Source organism: Armigeres subalbatus, chromosome 1 (genome assembly GCF_024139115.2).
Source record: "Armigeres subalbatus isolate Guangzhou_Male chromosome 1, GZ_Asu_2, whole genome shotgun sequence".
Lineage (NCBI taxonomy): Eukaryota > Metazoa > Arthropoda > Insecta > Diptera > Culicidae > Armigeres > Armigeres subalbatus.
Window position 1 is genome coordinate 5,038,017 of NC_085139.1, and position 25,942 is coordinate 5,063,958.

At 43.0% G+C, this 25,942-nt stretch overlaps 2 protein-coding genes across 2 annotated transcripts in view; one reads left to right on the forward strand and one right to left on the reverse strand.

Annotated features, from left to right (window-relative positions):
• LOC134220046 (lipase 3-like) overlaps positions 1–18,966 on the forward strand; it is a 56,358-nt gene extending 37,392 nt beyond the window's left edge. Inside the window, exons 2-4 of the mRNA XM_062698993.1 lie at positions 17,211–17,592; positions 17,657–17,856; positions 18,242–18,966. Of these exons, the coding sequence (XP_062554977.1) occupies positions 17,211–17,592; positions 17,657–17,856; positions 18,242–18,787 (1,128 nt within the window). The 3' untranslated portion in view covers positions 18,788–18,966. The remainder of the gene's footprint in view (positions 1–17,210; positions 17,593–17,656; positions 17,857–18,241) is intronic.
• Positions 576–10,860, reverse strand: LOC134211980 (lipase 3-like). Its single transcript, XM_062689422.1, has 3 exons — positions 10,816–10,860; positions 1,290–1,919; positions 576–1,219 (listed from the first exon to the last, which is right to left on the reverse strand). Exons 1-3 carry the CDS (start codon positions 10,858–10,860, stop codon positions 647–649), a joined length of 1,248 nt encoding a protein of 415 aa, XP_062545406.1. The 3' UTR covers positions 576–646.
• Positions 18,967–25,942: the final 6,976 nt, after the last annotated feature.

Genomic DNA, 25,942 nt, shown 5'->3' on the forward strand with positions numbered 1-25,942 from the left:
CTAGGTACATAATCGAGATTCCAGCATGCAAAATAGTTCATAATTTGCGTTGAACTCGAATGCTCTATGCCGAGGCCACTTAAATATCACACAAATCAATATTAGATTAGACAATGATAGTAACAAATTTATCTTTCAATATCGAATCTAATTTTGTATTGTTGGGTAAAAAGGTCTAATAATAGATAGCTTAATAACCGATAAACAGGTTTCATGTCGGGTGATCACGAGTAACGTGATGTCATGATGGATATAAATTTTCACTTTTCCAAAAATACATGCAGCTCCATGCTCATCGTGTTTCATTCAAGCTTGCGGCGCACGCATTGTTCATATCAACACGAATGAGATTTAATCATGAGTATTTTAGGCATTCTAACTTGAGGACAAATTCAATATTAAAATTTAAAAAAATCTTATGAAATGATGCAACTGAATATGCTTACGAGGAATTGACAATGGCAATGTTGAAGCTGGAACGCAAATCAATCACTTTTTGCATGATACTAGTTCTTTATAACCACTTTTTTCACGTTATTCGACTGTTTTGTTGATATTTCTATAGTCGTTAATTTGCCTAATAGATATTCATTATTTTCGTAGCATTAATACAGATTTGTTCAGCATTTGAATCAATACGTCGCCACTAGACCAAAGAGGTATATTTCTCGGATTTGTTCTCATCATACTGCTCCATCAGACCTATGACCCGATTGTACAGCAAACCTTTCGCCCCCGTACCGTAGACGAAGTCCAGATGGTTCCACTGTTTGTCCGGAATCCGAAGAAGTCGAGACGAATTACCCAGATACCGATGCAGCAAACGGACATCCGGAACTGCTGCTAGCCAATCGTTGTCACCGTAGTGCAGAAACACCGGAGCTGTTATCTTTTTCAGTGGATAGTCCGGTGGAATTGTTGTGCCATAATTGGCCACGTTTTCCACTGTGCCCCGATCGTACTGTTGGAATCGACCGCTGTTAATCCCTTGAGCGTAGTGCATCAATTGTTTGACAGAAGAACCCGCTGGTACATGCTGTAAAAGAAGCGGCAGCATTGTACGGTTCAACTGGGGCGAATTGTATCCACCAATTAGAAACAGTACATTCGCACAGATTTCTTGGAACATGGATGAATCTTCGCAAGCCTTCTTACCTCCTGAAACTAACATCTTGTTGCTAGGCAAAAACTCGTTGACCCCCAACATACGCAACGTCCACTGAAAACATTCAAGTGAATGTCAATAGCTTGGTTAATAAAGTCAACTGGTGAAAGTAACGACAACTCACCTCCAGCTGGTTGGAAACTGGAACGACTGCTCGTATGAATGGCGACTTCAGTTTACTCATGAACGCAACAGGAGCCAGGGCATGCATTGTGCGAATTTTCGCATTGTAGCTCGGTTTCAACGACGCCATAACAAAAAACGCTGTAGTTCCTTGCGAGTGGCCTACGTAATGGATCGATTTGCTGCCCGTTTTCCTCAGCATGTAGTCGATCATCGCCGTCAAATCGTACATACCGATTTCGTGCCAACTAAAGTCCCAAAACTGCGGCTTATCTGGTGACAGCGACACATGTTTTCGCGAGTTGGTGTTCCCGCGGGCGTTTCCCAACCAAACGTCGTAGCCACGAGTAGCCAGCGAATGGCCGAGAGATTTACCGGGACCCAAAATGACCCAATCGGCGGATGAGCACAAAAGGCCATGCTGTAGAAGCACTACTGGCGAGGTCGATCCATTTCCGGGGATGCGGAACATCGTCAGGACGTAGCCATCGGTTGTCAGCACTTGATGCTTCTCAAGTGGTAAACCCATGCGTTTTATGAGTTGCTCTGTTCCACAATGTGTTAGGTGGATTAGCTCGAATATTATTAGTAAAACTTTTATTGATGCGTGCTGCATCAGGGGAATGATTTCCTGTAGAAGATGAAACATTCAGAAATAAGGTTGATTGTTTTGTGTTCATTAGTATGTGATTTTTTTTTTGCGTAGACCCTAATTGCAAGTAACTCGAGAACTGAATCCTGTGAATCTTAAAACCCAATGCGGATTCTCAAAAATGCTTCTTATAGCCTGATAGGAGATAATATTCCTGATGAAGCTGTGCAGATATTCTTTGACGCCCTTAAGAAGTTCAAGGACTCCAGGGCACAGTGTTTTATTTAGTCATTTTTATGATCGTAAAAGTATTGATTTTAGATATGTGATCTGTTCTGTTGGTTTGAACAATTTTAGGAGCGCATCTTTTGATGAGTTGAGAAAATTATTTTTCCACCAGAATGAGATGGAAGTAGTTCGGATTTAGTGCCTGTTGGTTGACACATTTCAAAGAGAAGGTGATCAATGATCAAGAGATTTCAATTCTAATGCAGCTGTCAAGGAAGTTGTGTCGTTCAAACTCTATTTACAATATAATTGGGTGAGTGTTGTTCTGACGCACCTCACAAGCAGTTCACCCTGCTTCAATCCATCTAAGGTCACAATAATTGAGGCTGATACGTCTGCAATCCGAATACTTGATTTCAAGCTATCATGCATCAGTCTAATCAGTTTCGATGGAAAACCATGTTTAGACATTATCTGCCACAGCTCATAAATTTTCACTGAATCGTACGCTGCTTTAAAATCAATGAACAGATGGTAAGTCTGCAAGTTGTACTCCAGTAATTTATCAAGGATCATTTGACAAATGACACATAATTTGGTTAAACATACAATCCGCCGATGATCGGGCCTCACGAAAACCTGCCTGGTATTCGCCGACGAAGGGCTCAGTCTGCTAAACATAATACGCGACACAATTTTGTAGAAGAGTGATCCCTCTGTAATTCTAGTCTGTCTGTGCCCTATCTTTTATATTGGGCATTTGAGGCCATCCAAACAGCCGACAGGCAGTTCTTCATCCTCCCATATTTTCTGAATATTTTTCCCCACATATAGTGGAAATTCTCGAGAGGAAAGAGAGGAAAGAAATTCTGAAGGAGTTCCTGAAGGACCTTCCGGGGAAGTCCTGAAGAAACTTCCAGTAGGAATTGCTAGAGGTACTTTCGGAGTAATTCCTGGAAGAAGAAGGAATTTAGAAGGAATTCCTAGAGGACCTTTCGGAGAAATTTCTGGAACTTCTGGAGGATTTATTGGAGGTATTGTTGGAAAAACTTCCGGAGGAATTTATGGCGGAACTCCATGGGTGAGCCCTGGAGAAACTTCCTTTACTGAGGATTTGAGGACTTGCTGGATGAACTAATTCTTGAAGAAATCGATGATTTCTGATAATTCCTGGAGGCAATTTCCAAGGACTCAATGGATATCTTTATAGAGGAATTGCTGGAAGAACTTCCGAAGCAGCACCTGAAGGCATTTCTGGAGGATTACCTAAAGCAAGTTTGCAAGGAGTTCATGAACTTCTGGATCAATTCCTGGAGGGAATTGTCATGCCTGGGGAATTCTTAGATGAACTTCCTAGGGAACTTCTGGAGGAATTCCTGGACGAAGTAATATCTGGAGTAACTTTCTTAAGAATTTCTGGAGGAACTTTCGGTGGAATTCCTGGAAGACCTAATTGAGTATTTCTATAGTAAAATTCAACGTAATCAAAAGAAAAATTTCTGTTTTGCATTCCGAAGAAATTTGAAATGAAAAATCTTGGAGATTCAGCAGAATTAATTATATTTGTTTGTTTGTTTGTGTGTCTTTACTTACTTGATACTTGATGGGCTACAGCTCTTCGATGAACCTACGCCGAATGGAGTATCCTTCTCCACTGGACTCGATTCTGGGCCAATCGCTTCCAGTCGCCCTGATTCTGGGCCAATCGCTTCCAGTCGCCCTGAACATTGAGCGCCCTCAGGCCCACTTCAACTGCAAAAAGCCATCGTGTACGCGGCCTTCCACGGAGGAATCGGACCTGGGGACCCTGGACGTTCGGGAAACTGGAGGAACATCACCTAAGACCGACGATTATGGAGCTCTACAATACGCCAGGCATAGGTGTATCGACGCTGTAGCCAACCAGGTATCCAGGTTGGTATGGTGCAGAACTTCATAAAGCTGCTCACTGCCATGTTTGAGAAGTTCAGCCGGAAGCTGGCCCTTCCCCGCAGCGTTATTGATAACATCCGGGTTTCACCATTTGGGTGTATCCAGGTGTGCTTTCGGATGTTCTTTCGTGCAAAGTAGGTGCTACTGATGGCCATCCCTCTGGCAGCAGCGAAATTTACTAGCCGTAGGCCGTTGTCATTGGTAGCGGAATGAAGGCTCTCCCTACCGATTATGGGACGGAAAAAGTCCTCTCTACCGACCTGAGTGTTAGCGTTCCCGATAACAATTTTTACGTCATGCTTTGGGCACTCTCCATAGGCTTTATCAAAAATAACGTTCTTTTTTTCTTCTATCTCCATTTTTCGTGGTATTTGAGAGGCTTCAGTAAGCCACCTTACCGGGGACGGGTTACCTACATCGCGCTAGTGGGGCTGCCACTTAAGGTATAGCTGACGCGATACAGCATTTAGTTAATCAGCCGCTGAATACCAGGCAGACGCTGTTTGAGCCGCACCTTCCGGTGAACAGACGCTCAAGGCGTACCTTCTCACTCTAGCTGATGCCAGGTGGACAATAGCCCAGGCTGCACTACCAGCTAACTACACAACCCTTAGAAGGCGGTCTTTTGTCATCGGACGATCCGTGGAAGCGTGAGATACGAACTTGTTGGGACCAGAGCTATGTTGGGCGCTCCTTGCTTGATGTCAACCCACCATTTTGCAGTTCAGTGTGTCTTTAGTACACAGATATTTCACTCTTCTCAAAATCTCAGTAGGGTTACCTCTCCTAAACCTCTAGCGTTGCCATTGTTGCGAATGAGTTTTCTCCGATGATCGCAACGCCATCAGCGGTTCTCAACTTTTTCTTGAGAGGTACCCCTTCGAACTTATGCATTAATTGAGCTACCCCCAATTTTTTGCTGTAAATGAAAATAAGTGTAAATCACGGGATCCTTAAAAATGGACCTGAAAACTAACGGGATATATGGCTTTCCATAAGTTGGGCTGAAATTTTCATTATTTCGTGAAACTTTCCAATTCAAGTTGAGTCTATACATCAAGCTTTCGAATATCTTGAAAGTAGGCTTCCGAGCCTCTTGAAGGGAAGTTTCTGAACCTCTTGAAGGGAGGGTTCCGAGCCCCTTTAAAGTCGGCTTTTCAGCTACTTAAAAGGAAGCTTCTGAACATCTTGATAAAACGCCTCTGAGCCTCTTTAAAATAGACTTCTAAGCCACTTGAAAGAATGATTCCGAGCCCTTTGAAGGGAGGTTTCCGAGCCACTTGAAAGGGGTTTTCCGAACCTGTTGAAAGGAGTTTCCGAATCTCTTGAAAGTTGGCCTCTGAGCCTCTTGAAGGGAAGCTTCCGAGCCTCCAAAATGGCGGCTTTTGAGTCTCTTAAAAGGAAGCTTCCTAGAATGTTGAAATGACGCTTCTGAGACACTTGAAGGTATGTTTCCAAGTCTCTTTAAAGAAAAATTTCGAGCTTCTTCAATGGATGTTTCCCAGCCTCTTGAAAGAAGGCTTCCGTCCCACGTGAAAGGAGGCTCTTGAAAGGAGTCTTCCGAGCCTTTTGAAAGAAAGCTTCCGCGCCTCTTAAAAGCGGCTTCCAAGCCTCTTGAAAGGAGGCTTCCGGGTATTTTAAAAGGAAGCTTCCAGGTCTCTTGGAAGGAGACCTCCGAACCTCTTGAAAGGAGGCTTCCGGGCCTCATGAATGGAGGCTTCCGGGCCTCTTAAAAGAAAGATTCCGAGCCCCTCTTGAAAGGAGGTATCTGGGCCTCATGAAAGAAGGCTTCTGGGCCACTTGAAAGAAAGCTTCTGGGCCACACGAGCTGGAAACAGCTGTCATAGTGATGGGCGATATGCAAAGGCGCGTGATCGGGTGGTGGCCTCCCGTATCGGTACACCTGGAGATCACCACTGCAGACAGAATCACAAATGGACCACGTTCTGATTGATGGACGGCACTTCTCCAATATTATCGACGTCAGAATATATCATGGCGTCAACATCGACTCTGACCACTATCTGATGATGGTGAAACTGCGCCCAAAACTATCCGTCATCAACAATGTTCGGTACCGACGACCGCCGCGGTACGACCTAGAGCGACTGCAGCAACCTGATGTCGCCACTGCATACGCGCAGCATCTCGAGGCAGCGTTGCCGGAAGAGGGTGAGCTCGATGGGGCCCCTCTTGAGGACTGCTGGAATACAGTCAAAGCAGCCATTAACGACGCAGCGGAGAACAACGTCGGGTATATGGGTCGAAGTCGACGGAACGATTAGTTCGACGAAGAGTGCAGACAGATTCTGGAGGAGAAGGACGCAGCGCGGGCGGTCGCGCTGCAGCAAGGTACCCGGCAGAACGTGAAACGTTATAGACGGAAGCGGAGACAGCAGACCCGCCTTTTTCAGGAGAAGAAACGCCGCCTGGAAGAAGCGGAGTGCGAGGAGATGGAACAGCTGTGCCGTTCTCAAGAAACACGCAAGTTCTACCAGAAGCTCAACGCATCCCGCAAAGGCTTCGTGCCGCGAGCCGAAATGTGCAGGGATAAGGATGGGAGTATCTTAACGGACGAACGTGTGGTGATCGAAAGGTGGAAGCAGCACTACGAGGAACATTTAAATGGCACTGAGAGTACAGGCAGTGAAAGTCAAGGCAGCGGAGGAGATGACTACGTCAGTTCAGCGGACGATGGAAGCCAACCAGCCCCCACCTTGAGGAAAGTTAAGGATGCTATCCAACAGCTAAAGATCAATAAAGCAGCTGTTAAGGATAAGCTCCGATAAGCTCATCAAGATGGGCCCGGAAAAGCTAGCCACTTGCCTGAACAAACTGATAGTCAGAATCTGGGAAACTGAACAGCTACCGGAGGAGTGGAAGGAAGGGGTTATATGCCCCATCTACAAGAAAGGCGACAAGCTGGAGTGTGAGAACTTTCGAGCGATCACCATCCTTAATGCCGCCTACAAAGTGATATTCCAGATCATCTTCCGACGTCTGTCACCATTAGTGAATGAGTTCGTAGGAAGTTATCAATCCGTCGTCGAGCGGCCGTCAAACTCGACAAAGGACCAGATCTTCACTGTACGGCAAATCCTTCAAAAATGCCGTGAATACCAGGTCCCAACGCACCACACCACCACACACACACACACACACCGTGAATACCAGGTACGTTGATTTCAAGGCGGAATACGACAGTATAGACCCCGTAGAGCTATGGAAAATTATGGACGAGAACAGCTTCCCTGGGAAGCTTGCCAGACTGATCAAAGCAACGGTGGATAATGTGCAAAACTGTGTGAAGATTTCGGGCGCACACTCCAGTTCGTTCGAATCGCGCCGGGGACTAAGACAAGGTGATGGACTTTCGTGCCTGATGTTCAACATTGCGCTAGAAAGTGTCATGCGGAGAGCCGGGTGTAACAGCCGGAGTACGATTTTCAACAGATCCAGTCAATTTATTTGTTTCGCGGATGACATGGACATTGTTGGCCGAACATTTGCAAAGTTGGACTGGTGGTGAATGCATCAAAGACAAAGTACATGCTTGTGGGCGGAACCGAGCGCGACAGGGTCCGCCTGGGAAGCAGTGTTACGATAGACGGGGAAACCTTCGAGGTGGTCGAGGAATTCGTCTACCTCGGATCCTTGCTAACGGCTGATAACAACGTTAGTGGTGAAATACGAAGGGACATAATCTGTGGGAGTCGGGCTTACTACGGGCTCCAGAAGAAACTGCGGAAGTTTGGCCATCGCCTCAAATGTGTCATGTATAAGACGTTAATAAGACCGGTTGTCCTCTACGGACATGAAACATGGACAATGCTCGAGGAGGACTTGCAAGCACTCGGAGTATTCTAGAGACGAGTGCTTAGGACCATCTTTGGCGGTGTGCAAGAAGACGGTGTGTGACGGCGAATAATGAACCACGCGCTCGCCCAGCTCTACGGCGAACCCAGTATCCAGAAGGTAGCTAATGCCGGACATGTTGCAAGAATGCCGGACAGCAACCCTGCAAAGATGGTGTTCGCTTCCGATCCGGCAGGCACGAGACGGCGTGGAGCGCAGCGAGCGAGATGGGCAGACCAGGTGCAAAACGACTTGGCGAGCGTGGGGCGTATTCGAGGATGGAGAGATGCGGCCTCGAACCATGTATTGTGGCGTCAAATTGTTGATTCAGTGTTATCTGTTTAGATGTATACTAAATAAATTAAATTAAATGTTCGAACTTTTTCTTCAAAACGACGATTGGTGCTGCTTATTTGAAGGAATTCACAAGAGTTATAATGTTATGTTATGCTACTGTAAACGGTCCAATTCTTCAACAACTTTTTGTACACCATAGAAAGGTACAGGCCACTTCGGACGAAAACTGGCTTTGCTTGTGGTCTCAGAAATAGCTTAACCTTCGACCACCTGCAGTCCATTTTAAGATTATAAAAACACCTGTGGCGAGACACAACTATAATGCTTATCACACCATTTGTATGATAAAATAACATCCAGTGATGTGACACACAGTAGCTACTCACACATTGTATCACAGTCACTCAACAGAAAATATCCTATCGAATGTAATATAGATTTTAGTATTAAATTGACTCTACTACCGATAACACGTATCTTTCACTCCGTGAAATCTTAGGAACACCCCAAATTTTGGTGACCCCGACGTGATCGGTACGTCAAAGTCGCGAATCGAAAAGCTGTAGAATTTGTCGCGTACCCGAAAAACCGCGTGTGCGAAAACTCCGTGCCACTTTTGTGAAAAGTAAAGCACTATTGTGAACCCAACCGCACTTCGTGACATCTTGTCTCGAACAATGTCTGAAGACGACAAAAAAGACATGTCCGGTACGTCGCACTAAGGGGTAACTGGACCAAAATCCTGGCCAAAATTATATTTCGGCGTTTTCTGGTAGGTTTTGCATTTATGATGCAAAAACATAGTAACAATCGATTTTCGAACATTTTTACAGGTGCAAATTCACCTACCAGTGAGAAATGACCTTTCTTGATATGTTCAAAAATGAAATTATAAACTGACACAGAAGCGACAGCTCCATGACAGTTCATTTTTTCACACACTTTTGTCCTTAATTCACGTGGGAAACGTGGAAAATGAAAAATCTCGCGTAGCATTTGATAAAGGCCTATTACAGAAAGGTAAACATTAATCGATTCAAAACAAAACATTAGATTTTCAGCTCCTATTTCACAAGTTTATTATATTTTTGGCAGCGAAAGCTACCCAGAACGTACAATCAACACTGATTACTCACGCATAACATCAGTTGCATCGTAAAATTTGAAATTGATTAAACAAAAGTCTGGCTATTGTTTTCGCACCCTTATGGGTCGTTCATAAACTTTTTTAGCTTAAAACATCTTCATCTTACAATAACATAGGATTGATTATTTTTGGAGAGGAAATGTTTCTTTCTATGTCCTGTTTTGGTCCTATGTACAAGGTTGCTTCATATGGTTACTTCACTTAAGACCAAGTAGACTGCTTATTCGAATTGTTTCTATTTAGCTTGAAGTGGCACTTGCCCGTTTTATCCCCTACCCCATATTATTTCTTTGCTTCAACTTGTCTACATAATATCAGCTATTATGTATTTAAGTTATATCGAGTTTTACATAGGGGAAAAGACAGCTTTGGCAGGTTTTGTTCTATTATTGGCAGGGGGTTTTTGTCGACCAAAGCCACAATATTCTTTGATATGCAAAGAATGTTTAGGCCAAATTTGAGCATAATCAGTCATAAAAACCCCCCTGACAATAACAGAACAAATCCTGCCAAAGCCGTCATTCCCCCTATCTGTTGTCAATGCAATCGCCAAATTCAATACAATTGATATTTAGATTTTCCATAAGATTGGTTAGTGAGAAGGAGATGAAAGATAATAGAGCATTATCTATGCTTTGTAGAGATTTAAATGAGTAGCAGATGCCCCAAACTAACATTATTATTTGAGGGTTGGGTTACAAAATTGTATTTAAAAAAAAATTATTCGGCTCCTTAACGCCCTACAGCATTTGAGCCTACCAAATGAACGAATGAATAACAAAAAAACAGAGTATGTTACTGTTGTATTCAATCATGTCTATGTGTCAAATGCCTCGAAAACCAGAAAAACCAGCTATCTGCGGAATTTTTCTGCCTATATACTGTTGAAAACAATGGCGGAAAATATGAAAACAACCTATTTTGAAGTTACTCGCAAATTCGTTTGCGGACGAATGCGGATGATCTTTAATCCGCAATGGAAAGATGAAATCCTATATTTTCATGTGTACAATCTCGTAGCGGAATACGAGAGAGTACTTCTACTTTTTTAATAATGAAGTTTGTTAAAAAATGTCAAAAACTCCATGTTATTTATGTTTATGAAATAATATCTTAATGTTAAATATAATTCATTTCAACTCATGGAGGTCCTAGGGCAGTCTATAAATGATGTTTTGTGTACTATAAACCTAACATTATATGTGTTATTTAGATTAGTCAGCAGTGGTAACTGATCTTTGTCTTACGGCACGCTAAAAATCATCAAATTAACATGATTTTTGATACGTTGTCATTAATACTAACAAGGAACATAGGTCAAAATTTCAATGACACATAATGGAGATAATATTAAAGAATATTCTAAAAATGTAATACCGTGCAAAAGTATGAAAAAAAGAATGGGTTTTTGGCCAGCCATTTGTTCTAGCTACTCCACCGTGCGTCGTCGGGCTTATCGCGAGTGAATGAACCCACTATTATCGCGAAAATCGGATATCCGGAGTTCGACGCCGATGACATAGATACCTGGTTTATGTGCTTGGAAGCAGCGTTTAGTGTCAACCAAGTGAAAATGGACAAACAAAAGTTCAACGCTGTCATTGTCGCTCTCGGACCCCGCGCCAAGTTCGTGTATAGCACTATCGCGATGTGCAACGACGCTAGCAACAACGATCGCTACGATACACTCAAAGCCGCTGTGATCGCTCACTTCCAACCATCGGAAGCTCAAAGGTTGACTAGTTTACTGTCTGGCATTACACTCGGTGACCAAAAACCTAGTGTTCTTTTGTCAGAAATGCGTCGTCTTGGCGGAAAAGGGTGCACTGATAGCGTGCTGATGAATTTGCTTTGCCAACCACAGTGCGCTCCACCATCGTCGCCATACCTACGGCCACCTTGGACGAACAGGCGAAAGTAGCCGACAAAATCATGTAAGCCCCTAGGAACGAGATTTCGGCAGTCCAATCGACCAGCATTCCGCAGCATATTGATTTGGAGCAACGTATCGAGGCGTTAACACATCGATTGGAACAAGCTCTTTCCGGAAATTTCCAGCACCTTCAGCGGCCTCGTTCGTACAGCCGATACTCTGGGCGCCGAAGATCATCGACGCCATCGCAGCCGAAGAACCGCCGATGAATCTGTTGGTTCCACTATCGTCATGGCGCTCAGGCAAGGAAATGTGAAAAACTAAAAGGCGATAATCCCAATGTTGCCTACATTTTCTACGATGGAAAAATACCAGTGTATGTTCGCCAAGAAAAAAAAAGTACGTGCAGTCCCCTGATTGCACGCAAAATTCCAAACCCCTGTTTGAATCAACCATCTCGAAAGAAGCCAGCACCGATCTGAACCACCCCATACACATTCGCCGTATTCATGTCCACGATCAAAAATCGACCCAGTTTTTCCTCGTCGATACTGGTGCGGATATTTCCGTAATTCCGCCATCGCCTAAGGAGAAATTCCACCCAGTGAAATCAAGACAACTTTTCGCTGCGAATGGAAGCCCAATCCCGACATACGGAACGAAACGTCTCACTATTAACATCGGCCTTCGTCGCCCCTTTGAGTGGATTTTTACAATTGCCGACGTGAAATCACCTATAATTGGCGCAGACTTCCTCAAGCACTATGACTTGCTAGTGGATCTGCGGAATGGCAAGCTTGTAGATAATACCACGCGACTAGAAATCAACACCATCAAAGCGGATGCCGAATCTAGCACCATTACCACCTTCGACGTAAAGAACCCTTTCGCCGAGATAATGAAAGAATTCTATGACATAACCCTGTTGAATATGCGGCATCAGCCGACACAAGCAAAAACTCTTCACCACATCATCACCACAAGTCAACCCGTTTTTTGCCGTCCCCGAAGACTCCCGATAGACAAATTGAACGAAGCGAAAGCTGAATTCAAATTCTTGATGGAGCAAGGAATATGTCAACCCTCCAAAAGCTGCTGGGCCAGCCCATTGCACATGGTGCGCAAAGGGAATGGAAAGTGGAGACCGTGCGGTGATTATCGGGCTTTAAACGCAATAACAGTACCAGACCGTTATCCCATTCCGCACATCCAGGACTTTTCCACCATCCTACACGGAAAGAAGATATTTTCGTGCATTGATCTTCAACGCGCCTATCATCAGATTCCTGTCGCGCCAGAGGACATCCCGAAGACAGCAATTACAACTCCTTTTGGACTTTTTGAGTTCAAATTTATGACTTTCGGCCTACGGAACGCTGGACAAACATTACAAAGGCACCTTCATGAAATTCTTGGTGACCTAGGGTTTGTATTTCCATATGTGGACGACTTCATCATCGCTTCAGTCGGCATCCGACCTACCCCAAAAAAAAGTTGAAGCCGTGCTGAACTTTCCTCGGCCGACCACAGCGAAAGAACTAAAACGTTTTCTCGGCACCATAAATTTCTACAGAAGATTTATCCCGCATGCAGCAGAACGACAGCGAATTCTTCAAAATATGATCCACGGGAATGTGAAGAACGACCGGACACCGCTCACATGGGACGAATCCACCAACCAAGCCTTCCAACAATGTAAACAAGATCTCGGAACTGCAGCACTCCTGGCACATCCATCTCCTGATGCTAAACTGGCGCTCGAAGTAGATGCCTCTGGCACTGCAATAGGCGCTGTACTCCATCAACTCGACGAAAGCGGCTTACGACCATTGGCATTCTTCTCACGTAAACTGAGCGATGCCAAACAAAAAGCAAGCACCTACGATCGAGAACTTCTGGCTATGTATGAAGCGGTTAAATACTTCAAAGATCTGATAACTGCCCGTGAATTCTGTATCTACACGGATCACAAACCTCTCGTTACCGCATTTCAACAGCGCTCTGACCGAGCGACACCAACACAGCAACGTCATCTTAGTTTCATCAGTGAGTATACAACTGACATTCGACACGTGCCTGGAGAGGCGAACAAGGTTGCTGATATGCTAAGCCGCATTACTTCGATCACCACCACCATCGATTACGACCTCATGGCAAAGCGGCAAAACGACGATCCAGAGCTGCAGCAGTATTTAAAATCACCACCACAGGGATGCGGTTTGATACTGAAGGCACTGCAATCACCGTTGTCTTCCTCACCTATGTATTGCGATATCTCCACAGCAGCAATCAGACCATTCGTTCCGAGAGAATTCCGGGACTCAATTGTCGCAAACCTACACAACGTTTCACACCCTGGAGTCCGAGCAACAGCCGCAACAGCCGAGCAACAGCTGGTAGCCGATCGTTTCGTGTGGCCGTCTCTCCGACGAGATTGCAAAATTTTTGTCACGCATTGCATCCCGTGTCAAAAACCGAAAGTATATAGGCACAACAAATCACCAATACTGCAGATCGCCACCCCAAATGAAAGATTTGCTCATCTGCACATGAATTTAATTGGACCCCTTCCACCAGCCGATGGATTTGTCTACTGTCTAACACTAATAGACAAGTTCTCTCGCTGGCCAGAGGTTATCCCCATCGAGAATATGACAGCAGCCACGGTAGCCCGAGCTTTCATTAGTGGTTGGGTCGCACGATTCGGAGTACCCATCAGAGTCACTACCGACCTCGGTCGGCAATTCGAGTCCGATCTATTTCGGGAACTGACGAGAGTTTTGGGAATAACACATCTAAAGACGACGCCATACCATCCGCAAGCGAACGGACAAATCGAGAGAATGCATCGGCAGTTAAAAGCCGCGATCATGTGCCACCCCAATACTAAGTGGACAGAATCGTTGCCGATCGTTCTCCTCGGATTGAGATCATCTCTACGAGAAGAACTGCAAGCATCATCAGCCGAAGCTACGTACGGAACTACGCTTCGTTTACCGGGAGAATTCTTCTCCGAAGTTCCCACCAAGCCACTAACACCAGAGTTGGTTATGGATCTCAAGACGATCATGGCTAAACTTCGGCCGAAACCCATGAGCAACCACACATCCTCTCAACCGAATCACAAAGTCAGGCAGCTGCTGAAACTGTTTTCAACCAAGCGTCTCCATCAAGTTGCCAAAATGACGTGGAACCAAAGCCATACCAAACGAAATCAGGACGTCATGTCAGGATTCCTCAAAGGTTTTGGTGAAGGGGGAGCAGTGTGGATAGACACAACTATAATGCTTATCACACCATTTGTATGATAAAATAACATCCAGTGATGTAACACACAGTAGCTACTCACACATTATATCACAGTCACTCAACAGAAAATATTCTATCGAATGTAATATAGATTTTAGTATTAAATTGATTCTACTACCGATAACACGTATCTTTCACTCCGTGAAATCTCAGGAACACCCCAAAAACCTAAATAAAGATTTGAAAAAGTATCCTGCAGTGCATCTTTGAAAACTTTGGGAAATTGAGTAAGTTAACGGTTTCCGCTATCAGGATTGGAAAACGGCTAATTTACCTGATTACAGATGGAGGCGAACGGGTTTTTCGGGGGTTCGATGAAATCAATTTCCAAGAGGTTCAAGTTCTGGATTAATTGTTGATGGTCATACGGCATTGGAATTCAATACAAAATTTTCAAAACGACTATTCTGCTTTCGTAAACAAAGATTCAAACGTCGATTTGACGAATCTGACAACGCCATCAATGCGTAGGTGAAGCCTTCTGCTACTGCTACCTGTTGATGGTGTTGGTATTACGTGGGAGTCAGATCTATCAGATTCGTCAAATCGACGTTAGAATCTTTGTTTACAAAAGCAGATAAGTCGTTTTGAAAATTTGGTATTGAACTGTCCCTTCAGCGCCTGAAGCTGTATTCGCACGATAGAATAAATTGGTGATTGATGGTGAACCAAGCTTCTTTCACGATTGGACGGAGATGATTGTAATTTCCGAACCACAATCGAGCTGTAGATTATCAGTTTATTGTTTTTCAGTTGCGAGTAGGTGCTGCTACTGCGTAGACGGGAAGAATATGATGTAACTGCGGGCCCTCCTTAGCCGTGCGGTAAGACGCACGGCTGCAAAGCAAGACCATGCTAAAGGTGGCGAGGTTCGATTCCCGGTACCGGTCTAGGCAATTTTCGGATTGGAAATTGTCTCGACTTCCCTGGGCATAAAAGTATCATCGCGCTAGCCTCATGATATACGAATGCAAAAATGGTAACCTGGCTTAGAAACCTCGCAGGTAATAACTGTGGAAGTGCTTGATGAACACTAAGCTGCGAGGCGGCTCTGTCCCAGTGTGGGGATGTAAGGCCAATAAGAAGAAGAAGAAGATGGTGTGACTGCGATGAATTCTTGCCTGGATATTCGTTGATAAACCAAATGCAGCTCCTGACTTTGAATTCTTCAAAATTTGCATTTATGGATTGAAAATTGACAACTCTTGACGAACTGCATGGTACTACATTGCCAACAGGGTGTTCGAGGAGCCTTCTCGACGATTGAATGTTGAGTACCAGTAGATTTCGGTTGCTTTGGTTCCGGGCCATTCTACCATCGAAGCAATTCGAGCGGTAACGGATACGGCCAAGATAGCGAAAGGTTTAAACAGAAGAGGTATTAGGTACTGCGCGTTGATTACACTTGATGTAAAAAACGCGTTTAACAATGCTAGCTGGGCAGCAATTGCTGACTCCCTGCACCGATTGAGAGTTCCGGATTACCTGTGCAGGATACTGAAAAGTTATTTTCAGAACAGGGTGCTGATATACGACACGGATGCTGGTCAAAAGTCGATCGTAGTGTCTGTGGGTGTTCCACAGGGATCGATCGATCAGACTGAAGGCTTCATACGCGATTGGCAGAGTGGAGGAATGGCTCAACTCGAGACGGTTGTCCCTTGCACACCACAAGACGGAAGTCATGGTGGTGCATAACCGCCATGGGTTGCAGCAAGCGAGGATAAGAGTAGGGACCTGCACAGTTAACTCCGTGAGGTCTCTCAAGCATCTGGGCGTGATGATCGACGATAAGCTCAATTTTACGAGCCACGTCGATTATGCATGTCAGCGGGCTTCATTGGCGATAAAATCTTTATCACGAATGATGTCCAACAAATCGGCGGTGCATAGTCAAGTGCGTAGGCTGATAGCTGGCGTAGCATTGTCTATCATCCATTATGGCGTGCCGGCATGGGCCGTAGCACTAAATGCCGAGTACTTTGTAAAGAAATTGATCAGAGTACACCGGCTGATGTGCCTCCCCATGTCCCGTTACACTTTATAAATGAAAGAATTCCTACAGCTTCAAACTATCTTTTGGCGCCTTTCCACGGTGGAACCTTTAGTAAATTCGCATATACCCTTAAATTATTCTTAAACTGATGAAAATTGTCGAAAAAAGCTAGTGTGTTTAGGCGAGCAATCGTGTATGAGGCAGAAACATTGCTCCAAGAGACATGCTGCAGGTTAACTAACTTACTCGAGACACTTAATCCGAAGCTATGCGGAGGAGATGGAATTGGTCTTTAACGTTTTCAGCTTCATTTTCCTTTCATGCTCAAAAGAATGTGCAACCAAACTAAAACACAGGATGCAGAACTCGAGATTTACAAACCACGTTTAACAAAGACTTTCAAGGTTTTATAAATACGCACTGAATAAACTTACACTGCACGTGTTCCCACAAAATTTATGACTCGCGTTAAAAATTATTCGCTGGATATTAATTCGCCCATTTCACGCGAATAGCTGGTCGCACCGAAGTGACCCTCGAAATATATAGGCATCATTTGTGTTTCATTATTCCTATTGATACTGACGATTAATTAACAACGAACGTTGCGTGACCACCGAACCGATAGATTATTATTACCCACTTCAATGTTCAACGGACATTTAAGCGAGCACTCATTTTTGTCTCTTGCAGCCGGAAATCGCAGTCCGCCATGGCTATCCGGCCGAGTCGCACACTATCAAAACGGGCGACGGTTATCTACTCACCATGCACAGGATCCCGTGTGGGCGAATCGGATGCTCCGGCGGGAAAGGCTCCGGCCAACCGGTGTTCCTCCAGCACGGGCTCCTGTCGAGTTCGGCCGATTGGCTACTTAGTGGGCCGGAAAAGGCACTGGCATTCATCCTGGCGGATATCGGATACGACGTATGGCTCGGCAATGCCAGAGGCAATACGTACTCGAGAAAGCATGTTTCGATGAGTAGCGATGAGACGGCATTTTGGGATTTCAGCTGGCACGAAATGGCCCTGCATGACATTCCGGCGGAGATTGACTTCGTTTACGCAATGAGAGGTGAGTATCTGCTGAAGTAGAATAGAAGGCACTTATGTATAACCCAGAGCTCCTATGTTTTCAGAATTGGAACAAAATAACACCCAGCGGAACTTGCTTTACATTGGACACTCGATGGGAACGACAATGGCGTTCGTAATGCTGGCCAACAAACCGGAGTATAATGAGAAGATCCAGGCGATGTTCGCTATGGCACCGGTGGCCTTCATGGGTCACGTGAAGAGCCCTATCCGGTTGCTGGCTCCCTTTTCCCACGACATTGAGGTAAGTTTGCGGAAGCGTTGAAGATCGCATCCTCCAGGAAACTCATCTTCTCGCAATTCTCATCCACTTCGACGTCGCTCGACAGATTGCACTAAATCAGTTCCCATCTCTCCATGTTCCCAATTGGGTAGACGGGGTCGCGACTGATATCCTCAAGCGGTTATCGTTGCGTCTATTGGTGAGTTTTGTCTCAGTTCCGTTCGCTACAGCGACGACTTCCGTTAACACAAACCTGTAAATAGAACAATTCTATCAACACGCGCTAATCCATTCCGCTTTAAAGCTGCTTCACCACTCCTCAATTGGGATCAGGAAGAACTTTCGGTTAATGATTGAACATCTTACTGTTTCACGCCTTAACTTTTATTCCATTCTATTCTCGTAGATGATCCTGAAGTTCTTTGGCGGTAACGAATTCATGCCGCAGAACAAAATCATCCGCTATCTGGCCAAGTATGGCTGTGAGTTGACTGAGGCGGAAAAATACATCTGTGAGAACACCGTTTTCGTCCTGTGCGGGTTCGACAAGGAGCAATACAATGCCACCCTGATGCCGGTGATTTTTGGTCACACCCCGGCAGGAACGTCCACCAAAACGGTAGTGCACTATGCCCAGGAGATTCACGACGATGGCAATTTCCAGCAGTTTGATTACGGCGAGTCGGAGAATCAACGGCGCTACGGACAGGCGCAACCTCCAAGCTACAATCTGGGCCAGATCAACACTCCGGTGGCGTTGTTCTACGCCAACAATGACTGGTTGGCAGGGCCAGTGGATGTGGCCAACCTGTTTAACCGGCTGACGAAGACGTCGATCGGCATGTTCAAGGTGCCGAACGACAACTTCAACCATGTCGATTTCCTGTGGGGTAACGATGCACCGGAAGTGGTCTACAAACAGCTGCTCATGCTGATGCAGAGGTATAAATAGAGTAGGGTAGCTTAGCTTTTAGGGAGATTTTAGAATAGAAAATGTGGCATTTCAACACCCAACATGACAAAATCGATGCTTTAATATGTTGTTACACTTTTAGGCCGTAGTATACGTAGTTGATGTCTAGATGACATTAATTTTTACACACACTTTATGTATAAATCAGTTTATAGATTGTGGAGCATACTTATTGAATCCGAAAGTCCTGGACAGATGATAATGCCACAATGTTTAGTTGTAGAGTTGAGATGCACAAACATCTGTCTAAAAATGCTGAATCAACATTGACTTCGCTAAGCTTGAGAGCAAAACGATAACCCGTTCTGATGTGGTGAAATCGCCGAATATGATTACTTAAATTGATATCTTTTTGGTCGTTTTAACGGTTATAATAACAAAATGTATAGCAGAAAAATCTTACTGTGGCATCAAATCGATAACTGTTCCTGCTATCGTTGAGAGCAAATGGAAAACTAAATTTGATATTGGTTTCCGATAGCAAAATAAGTACACAGTTTGATGTCATATCATACAATTAAGAAATCTACAGCAAAATGAGATCAAAATATGTATTCAATCATGATGATTTATATTTGAACACAAATTATGATTTCAATTTGATGTCAAAATCAAAATATGTTTTCAATGGTTGTAGGTCATTTGGCCTAAAGTCGTTTGGCCTAATGACGTTTGGCATAAGGTCGTTTGGCCTAATGGTCATTTGGCCTAAAGTCGTTTGGCCTAATGGTTGTTTGGCCTAATGGTTGTTTGGCCTAATGGTCGTTTGGCATAATTTGAAAAACGTAAATTATTCTTTGTAGTAAAATATGTGAAAATGTTAATATTTTATTTAATGCTACATTTGGAAATCAACATTACTATTATTGGTGTATAACAACATCATCCGATAATCATCGTCAGTCACATACGATATGTACACTCCCGGCCAAAAGTTTAGGTTCACCCTAAAAAAATATAGGCAAAAGTTTTTGGTCGTATTTTCGCCGTCTTACATTCGATTTCGGGTATTGTTAGCTCGATACAAAGAATTTGAGTAGATCTTGCACCGTAGGTATTTGAAACTAATAATTTCCAATTTTTTATGTGCTAAAATATTACATTAAGATACTCATTTGTCTTATTATTATGTTGTAAAAATATGTTGATTTTCATCTAAATTGAGCCCACAAAATTTCGAAATGAAAAGTGAGATGGAACCCAATTTTATTCATCTTTGAGGGACGTTGATAATTTTTAGGCGGAAAAAATTGTTTTATTTTTAAAAATCAAAATGTTTACTCAAGTGCATAGTATGCATCGGCCAAAAGTTTGGGTTCACTTATTTAGCCGCTCACAATTTTAGCCGAATATTGTCTGAAGTACACTGCCGTGAATCGCATATTTTTCCCATATGAATAGGAAACCCAGCAAAGATGGGAAAGATATGCGATTCACGGCAGTACAGTTCTTGATGTTTTTTTGGAAACTCACTTTCTTCAATGTATATTTTTCCTAAAATTATACTAAAAAAAATGATTAAAATTGGGTTTCATTTCACTTTTCATTTCGAAATAAAATTCTGTGGGCTCAATTTTTGAGAAAAATCAACATATTTTTACAACATAAATATTAGAAAAATCAGTATATTAATGTAAAAAAAGGTCACAGTGTGTCTAGCGTCACAAAAAGTGAAGAAATGTTAAAGTATCATAAGAAAACAAAAACCATTCGATTTTGGCAACATAAATGTTCCAAACGTGATGCCAAAATCGAATGGGGTCCGAGTTTTGACATTGGATAGGTTACATACAATCTTTACAATATGGTTCACACTTAAAATAAATCGCCGACCGCGGTAAAATTTTACCGAAATCTCAACCGCTGAACTGTTCGGTAAATTATTTTACTGATTTTAGGTGATTTTGACAGTTGAGCAATGGAAAAAATTACAAAAAATCTGTAAATTAATTTACCGAACAGTTGATGCCAAACCACGGGCAAGAGTTGCAGTACAAAAAGGCGTAGAGATAATTGGAATCAATCATTGAACTAAATTAAAACAAAATTAATTTGATTTCATTAAATTTTTCTTGTATTGAGTTTTCAAAGCGCAGAGTATAATATATAAAATAAAAGTGGGTGGTAATCCACTTGCGACAAAAATACTACTCGACTACGATAGAAGATTTAAACGATACCGATGCTCCGGTTGTTGAAACGCTTGCGTCCGCCACTGTGGTTGATGACTTTTCGCTTCAATCATTGATTTATTCAGCAATCCACGTTCAAAACAGTTTATTGGAAAAATAAAATGTGAGCATTGTAAACATGAGCTTGTTCAGACTTCAGAACATATTGAGGCCAACAAAGCTGATCTTTTAATTTGCAAGATCTCGAAGACGGAGTTAAAAATACTTATTAACGATTAACCGAAATACGAACTTCAACGTCGGGAAACATTATGCGCAGCTTGGATATCACATCGTTATGAACATCTACAACACCCACCAACATGTTTTCTTAACAAGTTAGCTTAACACATTTTAGCACAGGAAGCCATTAATAATCATCGAAGTATTTTGATGAACTTAGCCATTGATTTTAACCTGAAATATTGGCTTGAACAATATGCCTAAAATTTCGAAGGCATAAACAATTCATCCGTAATAAAACTCATAAAACTGATTCTTTTCCGCGCCGAATAAAGCCCCAAACACAATGTTAGCGGAACGGAAAGGACAAATTTGACAGAAAATATATGGGCTAACTGTTGTCACACGTTGTTCTATTTCAATAAAAATATAATGACTTAAATTAGACAAATATAACCATTTCTACTAATGTCAAAATTTGCTATTTAAAGTGAAGAACTGAACTCATTTCAAAATTCACTAAAATAAAGAACAAAAAATTTTGCTATTCGCTTTTATCACACCCATCTGAAATCAAATGAACAAAAACTATCTCAACAACAACACAGTAACCATCGAACTGTCAAATTGTAACTAAAAGTTAATCGAATCGGTGGAATGGTTCACAGCCTAAGTACTCCTATAATTGTTTCGATTATTCCAGCGCCAAATCAGGTTGTGATGATATCTATATAATTCATCACCCAGGTCCGTAGAGCTTGTGTATATACGAGCCTATATCAAAATAACTAATGTGTAATATAATTGTGTGATAAATGAATAAAAAATATATATAATTAAAATTTGGGTTTATTTTTAACTTTTTACGCCGTATTCAGGAAATGCTCACGAAATAATCGAGTTTGACAGAACCACCTGAACCAATTTTTCGGGGTACACTGACAATGTACTGGAGCTGTCAAGTTGCTCACGGGTTGGTTGACACCTTCTTTAAAGCATGAGCTGTTCTTTCTAGTTTTACTGCATGTTGCTTTGGTATTGCATATGACAAGCATTTTCCAAAAATGTTGATGCCTTCTTTGAAGCATGATCAGTTCTTTCAAGTTATACTGTTTTCATATGTCGACATTGCCAAAATATATCTGATTCATTGTTTTTTATACCTTCCTTTTTATAAATTCCTGGTTTTATTGTATTATAAAAGTGATTTGCAATATTTTAACGTTAGTTTGTATTACGCTTTTTGATCACATTCACATGGCTTTATTTTGCACCTACAAAAAGAATTTCATATAACAATATATTTCAACCGTTTACGCCTATGTGTACCTATTATGCCAAACGACCATTAGGCCAAATGACCATTAGGCCAATCGACCATTAGGCCAAACGACCATTAGGCCAAATGACTTTAGGCCAAACGACCTTATGCCAAACGGCATTAGGCCAAACGACTTTAGGCCAAACGTGGCACAATCGTTTTCTATATGCTCTCAATATGTTTTCAGACTTTGCTGGGGTAACGCTTTCAGGCCCACGGGGTCAAATATGATGGATAAAAGTGAACACTGTCTTTAACCAAGTTGATTGGAATTAACTCCACTATCAGGGGCCCTCCTTAGCCGTATGGTAAGACGCGCGGCTACAAAGCAAGACCATGCTGAGGGTGGCTGGGTTCGATTTCCGGTGTTGGTCTAGGCCATTTTCGGATTGGAAATTGTCTCGACTTACCTGGGCATAAAAGTATCAACGTGCTAGCCTCATGATATACGAATGCAAAAATGGTAACCTGGCTTAGAACCTCGCAGTTAATAACTGTGGAAGTGCTTAATGAACACCAGCTATGGAAAAACTCACTCACTCACACGAATCACGCAGATTTAAAATCCCTATCCATCAGCGAACACACGATTGCAAAATGAATGCTACTCAACCCAACAGCGAACCAACAAACAATTCATACCTACTGAGTGTCTCCCCAGCATAAATAAGTGAAACCAAAGATAGTGCGAAAAGAAATCGAGACTTGAGGATAAACCGATGTGTAGTGAGTGCAGCAGAAAATACTGAGTTGGACTCAAAAGATTGATTCAATTTAGACTCAATGATTCGTTTTGCGGGCTGAATCTTTCTGCCGAGTCCTCACTCACCACTCAATTGCGATTTCATTCGTTTACGAACCGAATGTAAACAAATACTCGACTATGCATCATTTGCTATCTGTGGGAAAGATTCGGTGATGAATTTTGTCTGTTTGTTTTTGGCATGATTCGTTACTAACTGAAGCCAAACGGTAGACAATCGAATTTGAAAATTTTGGAAGGGCTCGTGTACAGTTGCCTAATTTGCGATTGTGTGTAGATGTGAGTGAAAGATTAGCGCTAAATGACCCGATTTTTCCCATACCTGATGAACAATAAGTTGCGAGGCGGCTCTGTCCCAGTGTGGGGATGTAATGCCAATAAGAAGAAGAAGAAGAATCAGGGAAAAATAATGCATAAACTTTGCAGCCTCCCGCGGAATGGTAATCCGAAGCACTTTCTTCCCCCGCAAGAATATCCAAAAGGTCACATGGAAATCACCTAATCATGTAACGGAAAACCAAATCGACCACGTTCTAATCGACGGTAAATTCTTCTCCGACATCACGAACGACCGCACTTAGCGCAGTGCGAATATTGAATCTGACCACTACCTCGTTGAGTATGCCTGCACTCAAAACCCTCGACGTTGTTCAACACGCGTCGTAGTCGTTCGCCGTGGTTGCGTAATGGCGGATGTATAACAGTTTCAATAATTTTTTTTGATAAAGTTCTGAAGATTTTTGATTCTTAAACTTTGTCTTCGAATCCTGCTTGGCTGGGGTAAGCAGGATTCGAAGACAAAGTTCAATATAGTGTATTAAATAAGGGCAAAAGGGGACAAAAGATCAAAAGGACAATGCATCGAATAAACTAGAGAGACTCCGAGCATCCTCAAGGAGCGTAGACTGGTTTAGATCCTACGTTCAGTCAGCGTAAAAATAGGTTGTTCGGAATCCCAAGTGTTTGCCAATAATTCTGGAGCACCACAAGTCAGCAATCTTGGGCCACTTCTATTTTCCATTTTCATAAATGACGCCTCCCTGTTGCTGCCACCTGGATGCCGCAGAAGACACAAAAATAGTCAAAATAGTAAAATATTACTTTGACTGCTACTATTAACAAAACATGGTAAACATCGTTGCTAAGTGGTGCACAAGAAACTTGCTAATACTAAGTATCGAAAAATGCAACATTATCTCGTTTCATCGAAAAAATCAGCCATTCACATTCGACTACGTCCTCAACGAACAGACTCTTCTTCGGGTTCAGCAAGTTAAGGACCTTGTATTATCCTGAACAGTGCCCTCACATTCCGTTTCCAGTATAACGATATCGTGACCAGATCTAATCGTCATCTTGGCTTTATGTTCACAATCGCTGATGAGTCCAGGGATCCGATATGCCTCAGGTCTCTCTATTGCTCCATTGTGAGATCTTTATTAGAATCGAATGCTGTTGTGTGGCGTTCTATTCAAGCCAATTGGATTGTTCGAATAGAAGCCGTTCACAAACAAATGTGTTTGGTGTGCACAACGCTTCATTGGTTGGCGTGACCAATAGAATTTGCCACCGTACGAGGAACGCTGTCGTCTTTTGAGAATCGTGAGAAGAAGATTCTCCCAAGCAACGTTTGCAGGAAAATTGCTCACAGGTAACATACATTGTCCAGCATTGCTGGCCCAAATTCAAATAAACGCACCAGAAAGACCGCTTCGTCATCGTAACTTTCTTTTTTTGAAGTCGTGGGGCAGCAATTATGCTTTAAACGAGCCCGTCCGTGCAATCTGCCATCAATTAAATCAATACTTTTCATACTTTGACTACAATGTTTCTGCTGACGTGTTTCGACAACGACTACTATAAGCTTTCCGTACCGCCGGACGTTATCAAATGGATTTAGAATAGAAAAAGTCATATTCATTGAGACAACCATTGTTAGATAATAAACAAACAAGTTTTAAAAATCTTCAATGTATTCTACCTGAACGAAACGAAATGTTGAATAATATGTTTAGAATATGTTTCTGTACTAAAATCTAGAATATAAAGGTTCGAAAGCCTTTATATAAGAAATATGAAAGCCTTTTTCTGACTAGCTTCGTTGCAAATGGCTTTGAAGCCTACTTCTAAGTGTCTCAGGAGCCTCCTTCTATGCAAAAGGGGGTTTATTACCTTTCAAGAGGCTCGGAAGCCTCCTTTCAAGAGGCTCGGAAGCCTCCTTTCAAGAGGCTCGGAAGCCTCCTTTCAAGAGGCTCGGAAGCCTCCTTTCAAGAGGCTCGGAAGCCTCCTTTCAAGAGGCCTCCAAGCCTCATTTCAAGAGGCTCAGAAGCCTCCTTTCAAGAGGCTCAGAAGCCTCCTTTCAAGAGGCTCAGAAGCCTCCTTTCAAGAGGCTCAAAGCCTCCTTTCAAGAGGCTCAGAGCCTCCTTTCAAGAGGCTCGGAAGCCTCCTTTCAAGAGGCTCAGAATCCTCCTTTCATGAGGCTCAGAAGCCTCCTTTCAAGAGGCTCAGAAGCCTCATTTCAAGAGGCTCAGAAGCCTCCTTTCAAGAGACTCAGAAGCCTCCTTCAAGAGGCTCCAGAAGCCTCATTTCAAGAGGCTCAAGCCTCCTTTCAAGAGGCTCAGAAGCCTCCTTTCAAGAGGCTCAGAAGCCTCCCTTTCAAGAGGCTCGAAGCCTCCTTTCAAGAGGCTCGGAAGCCT